This window comes from Stigmatopora argus, chromosome 18 (genome assembly GCF_051989625.1).
Source record: "Stigmatopora argus isolate UIUO_Sarg chromosome 18, RoL_Sarg_1.0, whole genome shotgun sequence".
NCBI lineage: Eukaryota > Metazoa > Chordata > Actinopteri > Syngnathiformes > Syngnathidae > Stigmatopora > Stigmatopora argus.
In genome coordinates this window covers 14,468,576-14,491,860 of record NC_135404.1, presented here as the reverse complement: position 1 = coordinate 14,491,860, position 23,285 = coordinate 14,468,576, and the positions used below count along the sequence as shown (strand labels likewise).

At 38.5% G+C, this 23,285-nt stretch overlaps 2 protein-coding genes across 3 annotated transcripts; one reads left to right on the top strand and one right to left on the bottom strand.

Annotated features, from left to right (window-relative positions):
* Nucleotides 1-899: 899 nt before the first annotated feature.
* On the bottom strand, nucleotides 900-4,194 carry LOC144093157 (transmembrane protein 130-like). The gene is made up of 8 exons (XM_077626475.1): nucleotides 4,179-4,194; nucleotides 3,907-3,933; nucleotides 3,672-3,843; nucleotides 3,444-3,589; nucleotides 2,817-2,901; nucleotides 2,538-2,740; nucleotides 1,718-1,824; nucleotides 900-1,206 (listed from the first exon to the last, which is right to left on the bottom strand). Exons 1-8 carry the CDS (start codon nucleotides 4,192-4,194, stop codon nucleotides 1,069-1,071), a joined length of 894 nt encoding a protein of 297 aa, XP_077482601.1. The 3' UTR covers nucleotides 900-1,068.
* Nucleotides 4,195-5,389: 1,195 nt separating this feature from the next.
* Nucleotides 5,390-22,479, top strand: LOC144093090 (BAR/IMD domain-containing adapter protein 2-like 1). 2 transcript variants are annotated; one of them, XM_077626388.1, is made up of 14 exons: nucleotides 5,390-5,616; nucleotides 7,994-8,069; nucleotides 8,291-8,377; nucleotides 13,191-13,252; nucleotides 14,017-14,088; nucleotides 14,320-14,454; nucleotides 15,240-15,392; nucleotides 15,488-15,631; nucleotides 16,279-16,402; nucleotides 17,412-17,613; nucleotides 18,842-18,901; nucleotides 18,981-19,113; nucleotides 21,191-21,231; nucleotides 21,320-22,479. In XM_077626388.1, exons 1-14 carry the CDS (start codon nucleotides 5,566-5,568, stop codon nucleotides 21,390-21,392), a joined length of 1,413 nt encoding a protein of 470 aa, XP_077482514.1. In that variant the 5' UTR covers nucleotides 5,390-5,565; the 3' UTR covers nucleotides 21,393-22,479. The 2 variants fall into 2 exon arrangements, with proteins under 2 accessions (XP_077482514.1, XP_077482512.1); XM_077626386.1 differs by having other exon boundaries at nucleotides 18,978-19,113.
* Nucleotides 22,480-23,285: the final 806 nt, after the last annotated feature.

The following is a 23,285-nucleotide window of genomic DNA, read 5'->3' as shown; positions in this document are numbered from 1 at the left end:
TGAGGATTGATAGACATTTTCAAGACATGACGTTAACACAGATGAGATGCGTCAGTCTTTAATTAATGTTTCAATTAATTTGCCATGTTGTTGGTTCACATCATCAATTTAGAGGCAAAGCATTGGCGCGAAATTATAATGACAATTAAATGCATTCAGTTGGAAAATGAAGTGTTTTAGTCGGTTCGAGCAGAAAAGCTATTATTCTTGCATTGAACGTTCATTGGCTAAATTGTTGTTTTAGTTTAAGTACTTTAGCATGAATGTTTAATGAGGATCTAAAGAGGGTTTGAATTTGTCACGGATGACCGTTAGACATGAAGACGGTAAAATTTAAATGTGTTTTAGAGTAAATATACAGTGGCTTACGGAATAACTACTTAGGCTACTTTAACACTCGGCACAAGTGGAGGTCAAGGTTGAAGATTACCTTAGCAACCAGCGACCGGCTCCCCCGCTGCGTCTCCGTCAGGACACGCTCATTAGGAATGTCAGCATAATTAATGAACGAGGACAAGCTGTCATTAGAAAGTCGCTTGAATAACTGCGCCATTTTTCATCGCAGCTGGCAAACTGTCCTCAATTCTCATCATAAATATGCTTTCTTTTCTTAACATCATTGACCTTCTACTGTATTTTCTAACATTTGTCGTTAGTTTCTCGTGTAACATCAAATCCCCCTCCCCACACAGTAAAGCACACATTTTCAAGGAATGCCAATCTTTCCGTTTTATTTGCAAAAAGATAAATGCAAAAATAAAAACAAAGAAATATTAAAACAGACTTTACTGATCACTAGCTACATTTTTTTTTAGGACAAACACGGAGTGCATTATAAGCCACCTTTATGAAAGTTAATAATTCATGAGCTCTTCAGCTTGAGCACTGTGGGTCGCTAATTGATTGGTTTTTACACAAATAATGTCATAGATACACGATACTGTCATCATTGTGAATCGGCAGGAATATTGAATTGAATGGAATATGTACCTTGAAATATGTACATTATATCAGAGGCAATTTAGCATATTAGAAATCCTATTCCGCCTTATTGACGAACTAGAATGCTTAAGTGTAGTAGTGCATCCCATTGGGCACCCACAGTGGTTCTTTCTCTTCTCTTTCAACGCGTGACACGTTGAAAACAATTCTGCCCTGGCCATCGGTGGGTTTTTTCAGGAACACAGCATTGCTGGAAACTGAGATCTGAAAACCGGAACACAAAATTGTTCTTAGTGAATTATTTCAGATAAAATTCATGGACTGATTTCATCTCATAGGTTCCAAAATCTTGGATATATCTGTAAAATGTGTCGAATGGAATGCATTGTTATTAATACTCAAAATATTACATGCAATTAGAAGATAACTTGATGGGTAAGTAATACAAATAAGCTTGGGTAATATCAGGAAAAAACAAAAATCGCAGGATTTCTGGTATAATTAAAGGGTTCGCTTAACATGTTGCAATGTGGAATGGAATGGATCAGGGGCGGAGCTTAGGGGGGAAGGTGGTGGGCAGACGCTCCCGGGAACCGGCCTCTAAGGGGCTCAGTTTTAGGATGGGAAGGGCCATGGTTTGGTGAGGAAAGTAGGTAGATGATGTGTAGCAATAATCTAGTTTTTGTTGTTACAATAATTATTTTTGTCAATTGTTTATCGACAAACATTTGAGAATAACTTGTTGTTTTGTGCAAAATCTTTTTGGTTCTCGTACCTGAGATCTGTTGTAGTACCGAGGATGACAGGCGATGACCGTGATGAAGGAGAAAGTTGTCACCAAAATGGCGGCGCAGGACAGGATGAAGAACATGTTAGTGTTGTCTGGAATTTAAAAAACAGCCCATATTAATCGGTGAAGAATTTCATTTCAACAACATAGTTTTGCTTGTCGACTGTCGTTCCTCAACTTTAATTTATGTCCAAGAATGCTAAGCTTTGGCACCATCGTAAGCAAATCAATTGAGCGAAGCTAACGATTGGAAGCGTGTCAGATCTTTGTCGGCGATACGGACACATTCCTTCGTTTGAACTTTTTATCCAAAACACCTCGTGACACAGCAACCCAAATTTAATAATTTGGTGTTTTGTTATGCAAAACACTACCACTTTTGTCCACAGGCGTCGCCAAAATCACAGAAAACAATCTACCCATACCGCATCTTAAAAAAAATACAGAAAATTGACCTTTTGAGGTTTTATTTAATTTTAGCGACCCAATTTTAGTAATTTGGTGTTCTGTTATACAAAACACTACCACTTTTGTCCACAGGTGTCGCTAAAATCACAGAAAACAATCTACCCATACCGCATCATAAAAAAACTATAGCCAATTGACACTTTGACCTCTTTTTTGAAATCATTTTTAGCGATCTAAATTTTGTAAAAAAATTCCCTACCTTTATCCAAGAAGATCTTTTCTTATAGACAAGTCTTATCATTAGTGTTAAAGTCACCAAAAATGTGGCTATTTTAGCGTTCATCTTCTGGATTTAACCCTTTTTTTCCCCTAACGCGTGTGTGTGTGTTTTACTCACTATTTTTCCTAACAAAGAGACTGAAGGAGGTCTCCATCTTGCTGACGTCATTGCGGACGCTGATGTTCAGGCAGTGAACGCCGGCTGAGGTGAAAGTGTGGTTGAGCCACAGGGTGTTCTCGTACAGCATGGTCAGCGTACAACCCCCAGTTGTGTCGGGCACGCAGTTGTGGAGGAAGCTCCAGCACACCCACATCGGGGGACTAAAAGACACAATAATACGTAGCTTAGCTTTTTATACCAAGTCAAAATAGGACGGCAAGAGGAAACCTACTGTACCTCCCATCCACGTGGAAAGCTAGACCGGTGTTTTTTGACATCTCGTAATCCGAGGGGCCTTTCAACTCAATGCTTTTTATGGCATCTGGAAATATATCATTACAAAAAAATGTATCATTCTAAAAACAAATTAATGTGTAAAGAGAATGACCTCATACACAATTTTCTGCGTTTAGTCCTATAGGCCAAATATTTGACACAGTTTTGCGCAATGGAATATTTTGTTTCCCTGATCATTTAAAAATGATTTTTCAGACATTATATTTTTCCCTGATCATTTCAAAATTATTTTTCAGACATTATATTTTTCCCTGATCATTTAGAAATGATTTTTCAGACATTATATTTTCCCCTGATCATTTAAAAATGATTTTTCAGACATTATATTTTTCCCTAATCATTTAAAAATCATTTTTTAGACATTATATCTTTCATTTTGGAGCATTTTTGTTCCCCAGGACCAGAATTGAACGTAATTTTAAGTTGCTAGCCTTGAAGCGTTAAGACACCAATTTGCATTGATGCCATTGGACAAAGTGTAAATAATTTCGGACTATTTTCATTATGTTTTAGTACAACTGTGAACAACCGTTATTAAGGCCAACATATTCCATAAACAATACAAACCAAGTACTTGAATATCCTTGGAGTAAATTCCAGTCAATGGCGGTTCGTATTGGGCGATACGAACCCCAATTTTCAACCGAAGTGTATAATTCCCAGATGCGCCGTAGTGGTAGCGGACAACAGGTTCAGACCCCCGAATCACCTCCCTGAAACCCCCCGAATAAAAACAATAATCACTGAGAGAATCCCAATATTCTGCAAACACGATATTGGGTAAGAGGGCCGTACCCATTTCCTAAATCCCACGTGAAGCTGAAATTCGCCATCGTGAAATTCCGATGTGGATCGGAAAGTTCAAAGGTGGTCTCGGTGGGGACGTCGGTGGCCAGTTCTCCGGTGTTCCTTATGTAGGTGGCGTTTCCGTCCATTTGATGGAAAATCAGCTTGCCGGCAATGTTTTCTGTTTCAATAGAAATATGACGTGTTATTGGGGTACGTTTAAAACGGTCGAAAATGAACGTACCCAAATCGATGAGAGGTTCGGTAGACTCTGCCACACCCAGGAAAAATTGGAGAACGAGGAATAACAGTCTTCTAGAATAGTATAATCCAGTTAAAGAAATATATGAAGCATATGAAATTAATAATAGTTTACCTCAACATGCTGGATGACCTGAAAAAATAAAGTATTCCCATAAAAATAGCACTCAGAGGAAGAGACAAAGTGCATATGAGACTTTGGAGATCTTCTCAACAGCCAATCAGCTACGCTGGACAGAAGCTTGAAATCGCTACCATGAGTTGCAGTCATGTGTCCATTCAGTAAGAATGACACTTTTGACATGAAAGCTAAAGTTTGAGTATTAATTTACTAAAGTTTTTTTCCTGACAACTTCTGCAAGAGGAAGTATGTTTGTATGTATATTTTTTGCAGGTAATAGGGTGTAAAACTGTTTAATTTTCAATTGCAAAGTGAAGTAAGGTCACATTTTTGTCGCATGGTGGTGCTAAAATCAATCAGAATAAGGACAAGGGAACTTTGTATGATTTTGATGTTATTAAAGAATAGCATTGGCTCTATAGAAGTTATTTTAAAGGTTTATTAATACTCTTATATCTGTTAAATTGCTGTTAAAATGCGAAATATTATAACATATTATATTGTACACACATTACTTGAATGGAAGTTACCTAATTCCTTTCTCTGTCCATTAGCCAACGAAAAGGTTCCCTGTTTGACTTTGTAATTTGATTTTTTTTCCAGTTTTAAATTGTATTTTAAAAAAAATGAATATTACTATATTATCCCCCTAGTTAAACTTTCTCGATTGGTACTGTAGTGCAACCTAGTGGCTATTCTAACTGATACATGGGCATTTAAGTCTACCAAGTTGTCTTTAAGATAATAGTATTTCAAAAAAAGTTAGTTTAATTTGTCATAATTATACAAACTTCCAAACATTACAACTTAGCTTCTATTTTGTTCTTCCAGATTCAATTTTTTGAGTTATACATTCCATTTTCCCCATCTATTGGTCTCAAAATTGAGTCTATTCTATGTATTGAAGCAGTGTTTATATAGTACTTCATAATTATTTTTACAGGTCACATAGATTCTTACCCGAATTCCAATTAATAATAATAATATCAATTTCCAGGTCACCCATTTAACTTTAATTGGCTGCCATTGACAACCACAAAAATCGAACCCATCTTAACTTGGAAGGACGAATGTCAACAAAATAAATTCAAAACATTTCTTACGATCCCCCAACACACACACACACACACACACACACACAAACACACACACACACAAACACACATACACACACAAACATACACACAAACACACACACACAAACACACCCCTTTTTATTTCCATAATTCACCAGTTGCGCCTCAGTCCTATGACGTCACAGCCCCACCCCTGAATCTGCGTCCCTTTCAGCAAGTGTGTGTGTAACGAGTCTGTCTATACACACACACACACACACACACACACACACACACACACACACGTGCGAAGCAAGAGGTGCATGCTGGAGCAATTCTCCTGTTCGACTGACTCCCAGGATTATTATTATTATCCTTGTTTTTGAACTGAACAGTCCCCCCCACCCATCTATTTTTCATTTTTGGGTTGGGGACACACGTTTGTCTCTCTTGTCCACCTCCAAAAATGTCTGGAACTCCGCAGGACGTCAGTAAACTCACCGAGCTTACTTATAAGGTGAGTCTACCTACAAATATTCATCATTTCTGGCAGCCATTTGTCATTCTATATCCTCATGAATCATTTTTTTCAGAGGAATTCTTCTATAATATGAAATCAAAAGCAATGACTTGACTTGGTGGAACTGAATTTCCCGTGGCTTTTCTTTAGAATTTTGTATTTTTAAAGGGTTGATGCGTATTTGACGTGCCATGGTGCAAAACACGTTAGACGGAAGCGCTGGTATATTTAGCTGTCAAGCGACAAAAAGCCATTCTGGAATGTCACGCCCTGTTATTATTGCCTGCTGGTGCATCACTTTGTTGGAAAGTGTGATCAGAGCAACGTGCCAGTCGAGCGTGGATGGATGCTAATATTTACATTTCATCTCATTTAATCCAATCCGGCTGCCTACACGTTTATTTTTTTATTTTTTTCAGGGTTGAGACACTTCAGGAAGCGTTAACAGGCCAATTTGTTGTTGTTAAACGCTCCCGAGCAATTGTAAAAAAACATTATAATGTCACTGACATCACATAAATTAAAGGAAAGTTATAAGGTCGATCGTTTTGTTTGGTTTGTGTAGCTGCATTCCATTAGAATTAAAAAAAATGAACTAGAACTTCAAATTAAGAAGAATAATGTCTTTAAATCAGAGTATGGTATTTTCCGGACTATAGGTTGCACTTTTTTTCATAGTTTGTCTGGGCCTGCAACTTATTTGTGTCTCTTATTTTGTCATTTTGACTGCTAACCGTTTATGTTGTGTTTTTCAGTCTGTCTATTAACATTAAGCGGTGGACCATTTTGTTTTATTTTACTATTACTTTAATGTACTATGTTTGTTCTAGGTACGTGCCCCTCCAAAATGCAATTCGTAGTCCAGTGCAACTTTTTCGTGATCATTATCATCATATTTTGGCTAGTGCGGCTTATACTCGGGTATGAAAATCATTATGATATGTTCGCAAATCTAAAAACTATCAAACCTCCATAAATAAATATCTTGACATGACAATTAAAGCTTTAAACATCTATAAAAACCAATCAAAATAATGCATTCACATCAAGAATCCTACATATGGCCTGCTTTTATTTTGAAGCTGAACCCCAAATGGCCCTAGGACCTGAATTTGAGCACCCCTGATCTAATCAGCCGTCTTGATTAGACTCGAGTTTGGCTTCTCCTGATCAACGACTACGAATAATCTGAAGGAGAAATCTGGGAGCAAAAGTCCAGACATGCCCGAGTTTCAGTGGTACGGAACAAGAGGAGAAAAAACTGAAAAACAACAAAACAACCCCCCCCGCCCCAAAAACCAGAACCTGTTTCCTTTCTCTCCACTCCATTCTACACTTTTCTCATTGTAAAGTCATACCGGCCTCCCCATTGTTCCTCCCGGGTGTGTCGGGAGTGCAAGACGGGGAGGAGAACGGCCCGTGACTGCTCAGGCATTTCAATGGAGAGGACGGGGCGGGGGTGCCGTGCGCGAGGAGACTCTAGACTTTGCTCTTTACGGGGAGTGTAAAGGAATACATCAGAGGTCAAGTTAAAGATTGAATTTTTTTATTGCGCCGGCATTTAAAGAGCAAGCCGTCTGCACGTGGACCGGACTCCTGCTATAAAAAATTATGTCAACAACTTGATCGATGGAGCGCACGTGAAATGGGATTGACTGGTGGACCAGGTCCCGGGTTTTCGTTTTTTAGATCGATAACGAAAAGGCCACACTGCTGGTTTTTGTTCTCGTCACTCTCCAAAAAGTTTAGTTGAGCTGATTATTCATTTCAAAATGTAATAGTTTGATTTTCATGTGCTATCCGGTTGTTTTGTTGGTTTTGGAGCGGTGGAATTAATCAAAAAACAACATTTAGATTAGATTAGACCTTTATTTCATCCTGTATTCGGGAAATTTCTTGGTTTTGTAGAGACACGAGACACACAAGACATTGTAGACCTAGTTAAAAAAAACTGGAGCCACACACGGGAAGTCCGCAAGGTGCTTGCAGTGATCGGTTCCGGTTCTGAATATTCTTTTTCAGGGACTTATAAATTAAAATTACATTTTCGTACACTCTACTTTCGGATTGTTTTGCATTCCAGGTTTGTTTTGTTGACTTTTAGGGTTCCGAGGACCTGACAAAAAAACTACCGTATTTTCACGACTATAAGGCGCACTTAAAAGTCTTAAATTGTCTCCAAAATAGACAGGGCGCCTTATAATCCAGTGCGCCTTACATATGGGAAAAAAATTAAAACGTGTCATTCATTGAGGGTGCGCCTTATAGTCGTAAAAATACGGTAAATGAATTCTGGGATAGACCTCAGCAGACCTGTGACTTTAATGAGGACACGATTGTTTGACTTTGCCCATAATTTGTCGACCTTTGCCAGAATGTGATGGACCAGTTCAACCCGAGCTTGAGGAACCTGGTCAACCTGGGGAAAAGCTACGAAAAGTCCGTCACGGGTAAGAAAACTAAAGTTTTGCGGAATATTTCAAGCCGATGCCAGGTGAGCTGACCTTATTCCAGATCCCTGGTTCTTATTTTAGTCCAAGTTCATTCAGTAAATGTACAAAATTGTAACGAGTACTTCAGCAGATGAAGTTCTAGCTTGCCTAGCGTGTGGTTGATCTGCTGCTAAATCTGCTCACGGGTTATCAAGATGTTTCACTTTGGTATTTCGCAGGCATGACCGTCGCCGGGAAGGCCTACTTTGATGCCATCGGGAAAATCGGAGAAAATGCTACCATGTCTCCAGTGTCGAGGGAACTTGGTAAGTTGCGTATTTTTACGATCCACCGATTTGCAAATCGTTGGCGACGATACAAGTGCCCGAGAATGTGTTGCCATGTTGTTTCATCTTAAGAAAATTGTGTTGCAATCATTGTTATTCCTCACCATGCCTTTGAACCAAAGTTTTTCTATTGCAACGTGTGAAAGGATGAAATGTCAGACGGACAAAATCGAAAATAATAGATGGAATGGGGTGTGTGCGTATCTGGCAAGAAGAGAACAATGTAACTGTTTACTTGAAATCACTCGGGGGAAATCCATTCCATCTTCTTTGTTCAATCTCATTTCAAACATTTGGCTGATTAGAACAATATTTTAGCATACAGCGCTTTCCTGAAAATGTGGATGTGTTCTGACGTTTAAATCTGCTCAAAATAAGACGGGAAGTTGGTATTGGATCTCATTGGAGTGAGGCCAGAGTCTGGTTCTTTCACGAAGGTTTTGGGTTTGAAGACCTTGCGAGGAATAATGATAGCACTTAAGTTCAGCAAGTTCTTCAATCATAACGACTCGCCGCAATGCTCTGGTGCAAAAATGCACGGGTGGTTGCACACGGTCCCTACCGGGGAGGGCTGGGGGGGGGGACTATTTGACGGGAGGGTGTGAATTCTCTAGCAGTCTGCGGCGGTCGTCATACGGCAAACATGCTGGGTAAACACGAGACTGTCTTCTCACCACTGAGCCTTTCTTACGGCCTACGTTGACTCGCCCTGATCCACCAAATGTCCGCCTATTTTTGGAACCGCGCTGCAGAGTGGAGCGGAATTTGTTCTGGTGGTTGTGTCGGGGTTCGAACGTTTGGATCGGGTCTTTAGTATGGGTACCTGTCGCTAATTTGCATGTCAAATGAAACTGTCCGCAGATGGGAATGTCAGTTTGGACGGTTGTTTGGGAATGTGTTTGGCATTCGCAAATAGACTTGTTGCCAGATTTTTGGGGGGTGGGGCTTATCGTTAATTAGTGGCAAAAATGCATCTATTCCCTGTCTTTGTGCTCACGCAAAAACAAGTCCGATTCAATTTTACTGCTTTGCTTAATTGTTTAATTAAAGTTGGAATGGTTTGTTTTGAAAGTGCTTTATTTAGTTGCATTCATGAGTTGATACACTGCCCCCTGTTGGACATGCAAAAGTGATTCCTGTTCAATTTTACTGCTTTGCTTAATCGTTGAATTAAAGTTGAAATGGTTTGTTTTGAAAGTGCTTTATTTAGTTCCATTCGTTTGAGTTGATACACTCCCCCCTGTTGGAAACAGCGTATATTGCATAATTCTCAACTAGCATAAGGATCGTAAATAGGCAGCGCTAGCTCCTGGAATATAAAAATATCATAAAACAGCAACAATTATCAAATTCATATCCTTGTCTAACAAATCATGGGATAAAGGTTTGTGTATATTTTTGAAAAAAGTAATTTATATCTCATTGACAATCCCCCAAAAAAACCTTGAACCAAAAAATGCGATAAATAGTCCCCAAATTAAACCATTCAAGACACCGCATATTTTCCACAAAGCGACTTCTTTACTCTCTTATCCCGATTTCCAGATAACTGACGGAAAAAACGCGGGTGTGGCAGGTCCGAGGACCAAAACCTTTGGATCGTGACGTGCACGGTTTGTGGTCACATGGGATCGCGCAGGAAAAACACACCGTGCCTGCGTGGGCGAGCTCAGCGATGCGTTTGATTGGAGGGCTCGGTGCCAGTTGAAAGAACAAATGATGTGTGTAGTGCGCTGGGTAAAAAGAGGAAGGGCTGTCAAGGGTGAAATCAACTCATAAAAACCACTAACTTCCCCTCGCATTGCGCCGTAATCGTATTGGATGTCGAATCGTCAACAGCTTATTCATCGGAGGGCCATAGCACTTTCACTAGGCTCCCCTAGGGGTGTGTTTGTTTCCTCCTTGCTCGTCTTGTAAATATCCTGTCAGACTGGCATTTGATACATACGTAGAACCAGTTTTCCGTTTAGACTCGCTCGTGTGTGGAGGCGTCCCGATCATGTTTTTGCACCCGAGTCCGGGTCATCTGACTTTGAGTACCTATCCGATATCTGGATAATTGTTTTATTGCAATATATACAATGTTGTCTAGCCAATAAAACAACTCATTTTCCATTCAGTTTCACTATCAGGAAAATGTCGGTTACTGTATTTTTTCCTCGCAATAGGTCGTATTTTTTGCTAAAAAAGATGACTGAATCGAGGGTACGGCTTATATGCGCATAAATTAGACTTGACTTGCACGAAACTGCAAGGTGACAAAGACGAAATAATGCAAGACGATGCAGACGATACGGTGATTTATTTCAAAATAGAGAACAGATTGAAAAGATAAAACGCTAAACAATATTTATTTTGATGTCTATGAATGAAATTCAAGAAAAAAATGTATCTGGCATAAAACGTGAAAAGTCTCACTCTGGATGGCAAACTAGACCGCTACACATTTCCTGGTTGTACTGGTCACATGACTTCCTTTTTGAATTTGTCTACATGCACCCAATAAGGAATGAGAAATCCAGCAATGGATTTATACAGTATCTCAGAAATTCCACTTGTGATGATTTTTCTTACGCTTTTCCCTTTAAAGCACCGATGTCAAAGTGGCGGCCCGGGGGCCAAATCTGGCCCGCCGCATCATTTTGTGTGGCCCGGGAAAGTAAATGATGAGTGCCGACTTTCTGTTTTAGGATCAAATTAAAATGAAGAGTATAGATATATATATTAAATTACCTGATTTTCCCCCTTTTAAATCAATAATTGTAATTTTTTAATCCATTTTCTGTGGTTTTAGTTCAAAAATCATTTTGTAAAATCTAAAAATATATTTTAAAAAAAGCTAAAATAAACATTGTTTTAGATCTATAAAAAACTGAATATTCAGGGCTTTTAATCCAGTTCTTTTAATCCATTTCTAAAAAAAAAATCTAAATATTATATCTAAAATGGTCCGGCCCACATGAAATTAAGTTGACGTTAACGCGGCCCGCGAACCAACCCGAGTCTGACACCCCTGCTTTAAAGTAACACATCCCTATTAAAACCATGAATATGGAGGGGGAAATTCTGAACCAGGGGGCGTCTTATACACGAAAAACTGTAAAATTCAACCATTTTAGGGCCATTTTAAGGGTACGGCTTATACGCAGAGGCGGCTTATATGCGAGAAAATACAGTCGTTCAAACCATCCATTTTTTGGCTTTCGCATTTCTTCAGTTTGTCGAATTGCCAACTGCAAATTGAACTGATATTTTCATGTATTTTTTTTAGAGCAGTGCAATATATTGCCGCCTCAGTTTTTCTTTTTTACACCCTATTAAAAGCTGCAGGTGCACAGCGACCTCTTTGACCCCGTTCGCTCGCTCGTTCTCAGCCGCAATCTCGAGCCGCGACGTGGAGGTCGGTGGCGCGATGCCCCGTAGTACCGAGCGTAAAACCCACCCATCCCCTACGGGGAGGACAAAGACGGCATTTACTGGTGCTTTCTAGTGACCTTCAGAGGCCAATGTTATTGTAGCTGGACGCTGCTTTTTTGGGGGGGCGGCTGAAGTAGCGCTCTGTACGGAGATGTTTGTTTGCTCAGAATGGAGTGTGTGTGTGTGTGTGTGGGTTCTATTTTGGGTGGTTTGCTGACAAGCGTTCGGAAAAAAAAAATTCTGGTTGAATTGGGACATTCAGACTTTGCTGGTTTACTGAAGAAGAAGAAGGTCAAAGGTGAAATTTGAAAGCCAAAGGTCACTTACGTGGTATTCTTAATGGAAGTGGAATTTTACTTTAAGTGAGATAAGATGATGGTCTGGAAAATTTTGGAAAATATTTGCTTTCAAGATGAAATGGGATGTCATTGGAAAATAAAAAAAATAAGCCAATTGGCGAGATATTTATTTGTTAAAAATTGATTATGGAAAAAAATGCAAATGTGCCACTTCCTTTTCAGCACATGTCACTTCCCCATTTTTATTTATTGCTTTGGCAAAGTTAAATTCATGACCTTATTGTTATTTAATCCCCACATAACGTAGTTCTGTCCAATTGCAGTTGATCGGACTTTAGAACCTTACGACATTTGCGCAGGCCTTTTGTCCAAAACCTCCAAGAACTGAAGACCACAATCCTCTATCCCAAAAACTAAATTCAAATATCACTTTAAATTATTTTTAATGGAGCCAAATTGAGTTCAATCTGACTACTTTTATCCAGAAAAGCAGTTTTCTAGTAAACTGGGCCAATTTAAAACCCTCAAAAAACTCATTGCAAGCGAAAAGAGCTTTTTTTTGACACCCGAGTGGGGAATTTGTTTTGGGAAATACCTGGAGAGCTCCCGTTTTCTGGCCTTCCGTGGCTTCATCCATTATGTGGGTGGACACCGGGCAAATGTTTACGTAAGCTGGACGCACGCTAGCCAACTTGGAGTCTAGATTTCACCTCATTGTGGTGGCCTAGTGCTTATTTACAATTGGCAGCCAGCGTGTACAGTGTTGACTCGCTGCCATTGTCTGATGCCACATGCTGTTCTGCAGTCTGGATCTGAATGGAGACCCTTCTAAATAGAAGTACCAGAACTATACACGCCGATTGTTTGACGGAGATTGACAGCTGTTTACATATTGAAAGGAGATGAGTCATTTGGGGTGCACGGGGGGTTTAAATGATATCAAATTGGGCTCATTTTCAAAAGATTGGAGTCGTTTTTTTTAATGTATATTGTATTTATTTTTGAAATATTATAAAGTTGACGGGAATATGAATGAAAATTGAGTTCATGATTTAATGAGACTTGTTATGTTCTAGGTATGGTTCTGATTGAGATTGCAGATGTCCATAAAAAGATCCATTTTGAGATGGAACAAAATGTAAGTAGTCCCGACAGCCTTTTAAACAAAATAAATAAATATATTTCAACCGAATATAGCCTTGAAGAGCAATAAAATGTGTTAATATTTGTTCAAATTCTCCCACTCGTGAACCAGAAAAAGTTATTATTCATGTTCAGTGTTACTTGAAATCGTTTTTTTCACATTTACATAAAAAAAAAACCTTCCACAGTTATGCATGAGCTTTTTTTTAGCATCTATCTGAAAATTAATGTGATTAAAGTTGTTATCGTATAAATCTCCAGAAGATTCTACTTTTATTCTGCGGGTATTTTTTTCATCGGGCACATGTTAGGCGAAAATTAGAAGAACAGATGTCGAAGATAAACAACTTTTAGAGTAAAATAAACCCACTTTGCATCACTTTTCTGTCATTTAAAAATGTAGAAACGGTGCAAGAACATTTTTCAAGTGGAGCCAAGCTCCTTAATTCTCAGATTTTTGCTTCAGGCTGAAATACTAAGAATATTTACGCGTGTCAAACGTCCGTCTGTCTGACTGCGACGTGACATTCTTCGGATTTGAAGCACGCCGTCCTAAAATATCTCCTTGGCGTCGTCATCGTCCCATGACAATTACGGTCGGGAATTTTTAACCAGGAAGCTCTTAAAAATCCATTATAACGACACCCTCTTATCATAATAATGCCACGTCACAAATCTGTGTTTCTCGGAAAGGCCCGACAAAGGAATGAGCCGCAATAATGCTTTTATATTTTTATTTTTGGTCTTTTATGACGGCAGCTCAAGCGATTCCACCAAGAAGTTCTCAGCGAGCTGGAAAAGAAGACGGAAATGGACGTCAAGTACATGAACGTGAGTGCCTCGAAGTCAAAAAATTGAAGCGACAATTAGAAGTACTGGTCAACATAGTCAGATGAATCGCTTCATATATACACCAGACATCGTAGATACACTAAAACATCGTATAAATGAGGAAAAAAAGACGTATTTAAGGTCAGAAAAATAGTGGAAAAACGGTGGGATATGTTTTTGATGATGTTTCCCAAAAATACGAATAACAGAAATGTACTGTTGGTTTTATAGGCCACTTTCAAGCGCTACCAATCAGAACACAAGGTGAAGCAAGAGTCCCTGGACCGGTCCCAGACCGACTTGAAGAAGCTGAGGAGGAAGAGCCAGGGCAAGCACGTGTCCAAATACGAGATCAAGGAGAATGAGGTGACAACTGACCCCAATACTAAGAAAAACGGGGCTTTTCCAGACCTTTTTCAGACTTTTCCAGACCTTTCCAGACCTTTTTCAGACTTTTCCGGACCTTTCCAGACCCTTTATCAATCTGGGACAGTAGATTCAGGTTTCTGTGAAGGCATGATCCAATTCAGACCTTTTTTGCGGACGGAACCTTAAAAAATAACATACACAGCGGCCATGACTCTTCTTGTCTTACTCGGAAATCCAGCATACCTGTCAAAAAAGCATTCTTTGTTCCATTTTTAAGAGGAAACTAAATGTTTTGTTTTTTTAGACAAATTGACAAGAAGCATTTTGCCTGTTCAAGTCGATCTTAAAAAATGTCACTGTACCACTTTCGTGCACATAAAGTAAATACAGTAATCCCTCGAATATGGTGGCTTCAACTATCGTGGTTTCACTGCATTTTTTTGGCGACATTTTCTTTTTCTAATTAAATTTTTTGGGGTAAGTTCATAAAAATGTGAAAATCCACGCTGAAACTCGCAAGTGGAAGCCACTCCCCTCCGCTTGCCACTAGGACTAAAAAAAATAGGGGTGAACCTACTTAGCAGTTTTTCGTTTATCGCGGCCATGTCTGGTCTACATTAACCGCGATAATCGAGGGATTACTGTACTTAGGTCGACCGCGAAAATACTTTGCGCGCACCAAGTACTAGTTAAAATTCTTTTCGTAACCCTATCACATATATGTTCATAAAAATATTGTTCTTTAAGGCCTTTCTTCTCCTAACTTACCATTTTCTTCTCAGTACATGGAGACCATCTCGTCCCGCCAGATGGACATGGAGAAATTCATCGCCGACGGCTGCCGAGAAGCTCTCCTGGAAGAAAAACGCCGCTTCTGTTTCCTGGCCGACAAACACTGCATGTTCTCCTATCACCTCAGCAACTTTCACGATAAAGTAAGAGCGGACCGGTTCCCTTTCGGGGCCGCCTCGGCGAACCCGAACCCGAACCCGCGTGATCCGTTTGACCGGAAGCTCTACCGTCCTTCCAGGCCAAAGACGTCCTGAACGAAAAACTCCCCGGCTGGCAGGAGATGTGCTGCGATATCGGCAAAGTCCCGGACAACGTCAAGCACATGATCGACGGACGTTCGGCCAATCCGGAGCGATCCATCCTCGCTGACCGTTACAACAGGGTTTGTGTTTGTGGCCGGCCAATCACGGGACGCAATGAAACAAACGACCAATCAGTCATAGCCACGTGGAATTAAGAGCGTTGAATTAACTTAGTTTGCATGTTTTTTGGGATGTGCGAGGAAACCGGAGTACCCAGAGAAAACCCACGCAAGGCCGGGCAGAACATTCAAACCGGACCTGGAATGGAAGCCTCGATCTCATTGAGGAGTAAAAATTGATTACATTAGATTAAACTTTATTCTAATCGAAGGCGAAAATACAACCACAGGAAAAGACATTATAGACCTAAATGGAATAGATAATAAATAAATAAATAAGCGTGCTACACAAAATGAACATTGCAGGGCATAATGAATTAAAATGTCATCCAAATATTATAATAAAGCTGCTAGAAAAATCGTACTATACTGCTGACGTACTTTGGTCACTCACCAAAATAGCCTTTGGCAAGTAAAAAAAAAATTGTCCAACCCAAGAGTTTGATCTATTTCCTGTCCTATTACCCGGTAAAAGTGGCCCAATCAGAAACGTGGTTTTGCGGAGCGTCGTTTCGTGTCTTTGGATCATTTAGGCCACTATTTGAAGTGTATGAAAACACAGATATGACGTTTTGTATTCATTTCTATTCTTTCTCGTCCCCCCTCAGAACAGCGTTGAGACGGTGGTGATGCCGCCGGCCCCCCCACTGAAGGCGCAGGTTAGCCCCCTGGCCAGCATGTTTACCCCCGAACCCAGATCTCCAACCAGCTCGTCTTTAGAGAACCACTCAGGTAAGGCGGAGTCGCCGATTCCTCCAATAACGATGGCACTTTTCTTAATGCTTTTCTTAACTATGACATAGATGACATCATTTCTTTATTCTATTGCTACTGCCAGCAATTTTTTAGCATAGCTCAGCAGAAAACTTTGCACTTGGATAGATCAGCCAGGATGATTCAATCAATCTAAACCTTGTCAATGTTACATCAAGCAAAGAAATATGTAAAACGAAAACAAAACTTGCAAAATCAGCAGAAACCGCCAAATAAAAGACTCGTTAAACATTTACTTCTTATCAGCATTTACGTATGGTGTTTTATGGACTGAATTATAAATAGAATTTAACGATTTATTTGAGTCCATTCGCCAAGCGGATCTACGCTACCGTATTTTTGGACTATAAGTCGCACCAGCTGCAGGTTGCAGTTTTACGAGGGCCATTTTTTGTGGTTCAGAAACAAAGAACAAATGTACGTTAGAGTAAGAATATTAAAATTCAGTATATACAGTGTTGGAGTTATTTTGGGTACTATAATGTGTGTGTACAACGAAGAAATATTAATCATTATAAGCTTGACAAACGCTTAGTATAATTGTTACCGAAGGACGCTTCCCCCTGCAGCTGGCTCCGAGGACATTTAATTGTTTTGCCCTGGATCCGAGGACTGTTGACTTGGATTAAAACCTCGACCCTTCACTCAGTCGCAAGTTCGCAATGAAGATCTGTGAAGGACTCTTAAATTGTTTTGACTTGGAATTCTTCTACAGATGGCTATCGAATCAACCTCCGAAAATACTCGCAAATTGTTTTAAAATAATGTTGCTCGGTTCACCTAATATGGATTTGTTTTGCTGAATGGAGGCTTGCTTGTTTAGATTCTTATGCAGTTGATTGACAGTTGAATTTAGATATTATAGACAATAGTTTTGTTCCGGATTTCTGACCATTTGTGACTACCGTTTGTAGGCGTGTGATTTTGCAAATACGACTTGAATTGTGAACTATGACTTGCATTTCAGACCAGAGCAGCCTGGGTGAGGACAGTCCAACCCGGATCTCAAGTGTGGACTTGAGCAGAACCAGGCGGGTCAGGACCGTCTTTCCACACTCGGCGGGAAACAACGGCACCCTCCTCAGTTTCGACCAAGGGGACGTCATCGCCTTGCTCATAAAAGAAGACAAGGACGGCTGGCTTTATGGCGAATTGGAGAAAACCCGCCGGTAATTCTAATTTTTTTTGTTGCAAAAATTCAAACCAAGCTTTTCTGTATTTTTATCTCAATTCCTAATTGCTGATTTTAACACACTTATTACTGTGCTAATGCATTTGACATAAAAATTAGTTTTAATTGTATCCATCTATCAATCTGTGAAAGATAAATATATTGAGGGTATGTATATAGTATTGGTTCCAAGACGATTTTCATAACTTGAAAATTTCGTAAGTAGACGTGTACATTATATGTAAATTCTCTAATTGGTTCCACCGTCCTCACACAACTCCCAACTAAACCCTTTAAAACTGGTCAAAGTGTCCCAATTTTGTATGCAAAATGGAAGAAAATTATAAGGAAATTATTCATTAATGTCTTAAAATAAATAAAGCATCTGAAAATTTGCCCTGCGCCGCTGAAACATCTCCCTGCGCGGCCGTGATAGATCCACTTTGTAGTACATTTTAGACTTTTACGTGTGCCCTATGTGTGTGTGAGTGAAAATATGTGCCCTTAGTAAGAGGAATTCAAAATAAAATAACGGATAAGGAAATGCATTTACTTTTCGGGGATTTTGTATGTCGAGTCACTCATTTGGATATTAAAAATTTGTAACCTGAAACTTTCGTACCTAGAGGCATTCGTAAGTAGAGGTATGACTGTATATTCATATTTCCAGTTTAATAAACACCACCTACTTTTCTTTAAAAAAAAAAAAACCAACACAACATTAACTATATATTTGCGTAACCCGCTTGATGAAATATTGCAAAGTTTGTTTATATTTAGGCTTGTACATCTGACATAGCTATTTCGTAAAGAAATATACTGTCGGAGAATGCGTTTGTTTTTCTTTTCAATTGTGTGCACTCATAGCAACAATCATCCTGCATGACTGACACGTTTTTTTTTAACACATTGCTTAAGTGGCACTTCAAGTTCTTGCTTTGTCACAATCAATATATGTCGTCGTATGATACAACACGAGTATTTCAAGTATGGCAGAAGCAACCAACTGCTGTTGTTATTTTTTTTGTACCTCGCAACTTTATGCAATCGGAAAGAACAACTCATTTTGTTTTGATTCTACGGCAGCTTGTGCTATTTGAATCGTGTTTTGCGTGTGTCTTGCTTGGACGATTTCGTATCACGTAGTTTTTGTGTTTCACGAATAATCTCGATGCGTTTAATGCTCTGTAAATACTCGGTGTCTAACATGATTGTGGATCTCTTAGACGGGGTTGGTTCCCTTCGTCCTACTGCAGACCTTGTGCTGATTCTCACGTATCAAATAGGTAAGAAGGCAATTTATATACTAATATATCAGAAGGTACATTTGCAATACTTGCCTCTTATTTGAATATCACCCAGCAGCCATTTTGAGAACCCGGCGCGAAGTCCAAGCGTGAGTAGTCTGACCGACCTGGACCAGGACGAGCCGGTGTTGTTGCCGCCGCCGGACTACTCGGACAACTACGCCTCCAGCACAGCGTCGCGAAAGAACGCGGTAAGCATTTCGACCAATCACAGTTGGCGATGATTTCATTGACTATCGTTAAATAACAGTACAAAAAAGCTCTTAAAAATCCAAATAAAATAAAAAGGACACCATAAAAACGCTGTTGCGCGCGGTCTCGGATCCTATTAACCGCGATAAACGAGGTATTACTGCATTTTACCTCAGTCAATTTCATCATCAAGCAAATTTGTACACACTTTTTTAAGTGTTTTGTTAAGGTACATGTGGAGTACTTTAATTTTTATGTTGAGCTATTTGGGCCAGGAAATTTCCCTCTGTTGACATATAAAGATTTAAGCATTTTTTTTATAGTGATGTGATATTGTTTTTTTTTGCAGAGGTAGTCCAGGAAGCTACTCCCACTTCCCACACAAATATTAAGACACATTTTAAACCCTGACTAATTACCTCTTATCAACTCGGCTGTTTTTTTTTAACCACGTCTTGCTGTGACACGTTGCTCGAAATTTCCTTCCTTGCAGTCTTGTTTCCCAAGATTATTATGGGTTAGAATGTACTGTATTCATAATAAACGGCATTGCGGGCGGGCATAGAGGACAAGAGGGTCCAGTCATGATATGAGTTGGTGAGATAGCTAACCATAAAAGATAAATCTATCCAATAATCTAGCCTGCAAGCCCAGACGAAGCTCTTCTCTCTAATTTCTCATCACGGGGAGTGTACACAATGTCCTCGTCTACCTGCTGGCTCAGGGTTTTACACACTCCTGCCCCGGCAAGTTGTCATTTGTCTTCATTTTATACTACTACAACTGTATAATATATATAGTACCGTATTTTCTCGCTAAAAAAATGATGATTTAATCGAGGGTACGGCTTATATGCGCACAAATTAGACTTGACATGCATGAAACGCCATAATGCAAGACAAAATAGAGAAAAACTGAACAGATAAAATACGGAACAAAATTTATATTGATGTCTATGAATGAAATTCAAGAAAAATAACAACCCTATTTTGCATAAAACGTGAAAAAACTCACTTGTGCCTGCCATTGGTCGCTCAGTGCGCATCCATCTTACCTAGAGATGACAAACTAGACAGCTACGGACACACTTCCTGGTTGTACTGCTCACCTGACTTCCTTTTTGAATTTGTCTATGTGCACCCAATAGGAATGTGAAATCCAGCAATCAATTTTTAAAGTATCTCAGAAATACCACGTGTGGAAGATTTTCCCTTCAAAGTTTATTAAAGTACTAAACCATGAATATGCTGGTGAAAATTGTGAATCAGGGGGTGTCTTATACGAGAAAATTTTTAAAATTCAACGATTTTAAGGCAATTTTAAGGGTACGGCTTATACGCGGAGGCGGCTTATATCTGAGAAAACACGGTATTTCATTCTATTTTCCTCTTAAAAGTATCATATTTGTACTCCCTATTAAAATTATGAATATGGAGGTGAAAATTGGGACTCGGGGGGTATCTTATACGAGAAAAAATGTAAAATTCAACGATTTTAAGGCCATTTTAAGGGCACGGCTTATACGCGGATGCGGCTTATATCCGAGTAAACACGGTATTTCATTCTATTTTCCTCTTAAAAGTATCACATTTGTACTCCCTATTAAAATCATGAATACGGAGGGGAAAATTGTGAACCAGGGGGTGTCATATACGAGAAAAAATGTAAAATTCAACGATTTTAAGGCAATTTTAAGGGCACGGCTTATACGTGGAGGCGGCTTCTATGCTAGAAAATACCGTCTTTTTTTTAATAATGTGAATTTTGCTTGGCAACAATGCAAAAAATCGCAATTATATTTAGTCCGCTCATAAAACAATCATCCTCAAGCTAGAAAAAAAAGATGAGTGAGAATTGTGTCCTTTGCAGGGAATTCTCGACCAACTAGATTCCACAAAGCCGGCTCTTAGTTTTTTCACAGGAGTAGTTTTACTTGTTAAAACTCTTCACTCCAATATCAGGCGGAAAGACGCGTGTAATCGAATTAAACCTGTCTGCTCACTTTTTTGCACCGATGGGTGGAATTTATAAGGGTTATTTATGATATTTCTGATTTATTTTGTTTCATCTCGCTAGGTTTCTTTAGTCAACGGGACAGGAAAGGCTCCTTTTCTTGGGTGAGTTACAAAACAAGACTAACATCTTCCAAATGGCAAGAATTTCAAAGTAAAGGCCCTTCTGACGGTTTTGTTTTTGAATTTTCAGAGGTGGAAATCCTTTCGCGACAGTCAAGCTGAGACCAACCGTCACCAACGACCGATCCGCGCCCGTCATCTAGACATTTTTTGGGGGAAACATGTTACCCCTGAAAAATCCACTATAAACCGGAACTTAAGTTAATAATACATGTTATCGTGACATATTTAGGACATCGAGTGTCATTTTCATACGTCGTTGGTTCGTGCAAATAGTTTGTGTCTATTTAATTTAAATATGTTTACTCAATGACGCATCATTAAATGACAAAATGAGGAAAAAAAAACAAAGTTAGGCTAAAAATCTATTTTATGTTCCCCAGCCAAACTTTTTAAAGTGTTTTTAAAGTGCCATATTTTGTAAATTAATCCCTTTAGTAATATATGTCAGTTAAATAAAATTTTAACAAATTTTTGCATTAGAGAAAAAGCAAAACAAACATTAGTCTAAATGAATAAACACTGTTTTTTTTAAACAAATGTTAATATGATTGTTTGTGCTGCAGTTATTGCAGTAATAAAACTATAGTTTTGCCATATTTTTGATCTGTCTGCCCAGCCACCAGATTTTATTCCAGATTTACGGGATCAGAAGATCTAATTTCTATATTTTTTTTAATGAATTTTGTCTTTTAATAAGAGCGCTAATGATGTTATGCAGAGGTGAGAATGAAGGAAGCCTGCTGTGTTTTTTTTTTTAAACAGAATTAGCAAAGAAGTACGTCAGGATCTCGGAGAAGATTTTATATTTATAAACAGGATTTGTGTTGGAGTTATTTAAATAAATGTACGGCGTATGTCCACTGGTTTTGCTTCGACTGTAACAATGTTTTAAATGGATGATATTTTGATGAAGGGAATATTTTTTCACGCTTTGTGATTTGGGAAGGTGAGCAATTAATGCAATATATGCTGAAGGCACGCATTCCTCACAGGTTGACATTCACGTTGTTTGTTAATGTATGGGGTCACCATTTTGAAATACACAGAGTAGATTTTGCAAGGACAATTTTTTTGGGGACACTCATTTGCTTTATAGAATGTGTATACTTGGAGAATTGATCATATCTAGTTACTCATCAGTAGTCCCTCCTTCGGTGTATCTTGCCATTGTGTTCACAATGTAGCCTTTTTTTTCCTTAATAAAACTTGATACAGTCCACAAATCTATATTGAATGTCAGCAATGTTTTTTTTTTGAACACACAGAGATTGTCACATTGATGGCATATGGGAATTATTGGCAAGTTGTCATTTGTCTTCATTTTATACTACTACAACTGTATAATATATATAGTACCGTATTTTCTCGCATATAAGCCGTATTTGTCGCCAAAAAAATGACTGAATCGAGGGTACGGCTTATATGCGCACAAATTAGGCTTGACATGCAAGACAAGGAGGTCATTTATTTCAAAATAGAGAAAAGATGAACAGATAAAACGCTTATCAACATTTATTTTGATGTCTATGAATGAAATTCAAGAAAAAAATTAACCGTATCTTGCATAAAACGTGAAAAAACTCACTCACATGCTCAGCAATGTTTTTTATGAACACATGCAGAGATTGTCACATTGATAGCATATGGGCATTATTATTATTTTTTGTTATTTTTAATTAAATTAAATATATTTTAATTTAATTTACTTTATTTTATTTGTATTTATTTTTAATGTATTTATTTTATTTGACTTAATTTTATTCCTTTATTATTTTATTCATTATTTTTATTATCATTATTATTTTTTATACGTTATTATTATACATCATTTTAATTATTATTATCAGTATTTGTATACAATATTTTTATTATTATTATTTTTATACATCATTTATTTTTATCATTATTATCAGTATTATTTGTATTATTAGTAGTGGTATTATTATCATTACATTAGTTTAATCAGCAAGGAGATAAATTACATTTGAGTGCAAGATTCACCCCAGAAAACTACTATTAAATGTCAAAAATTT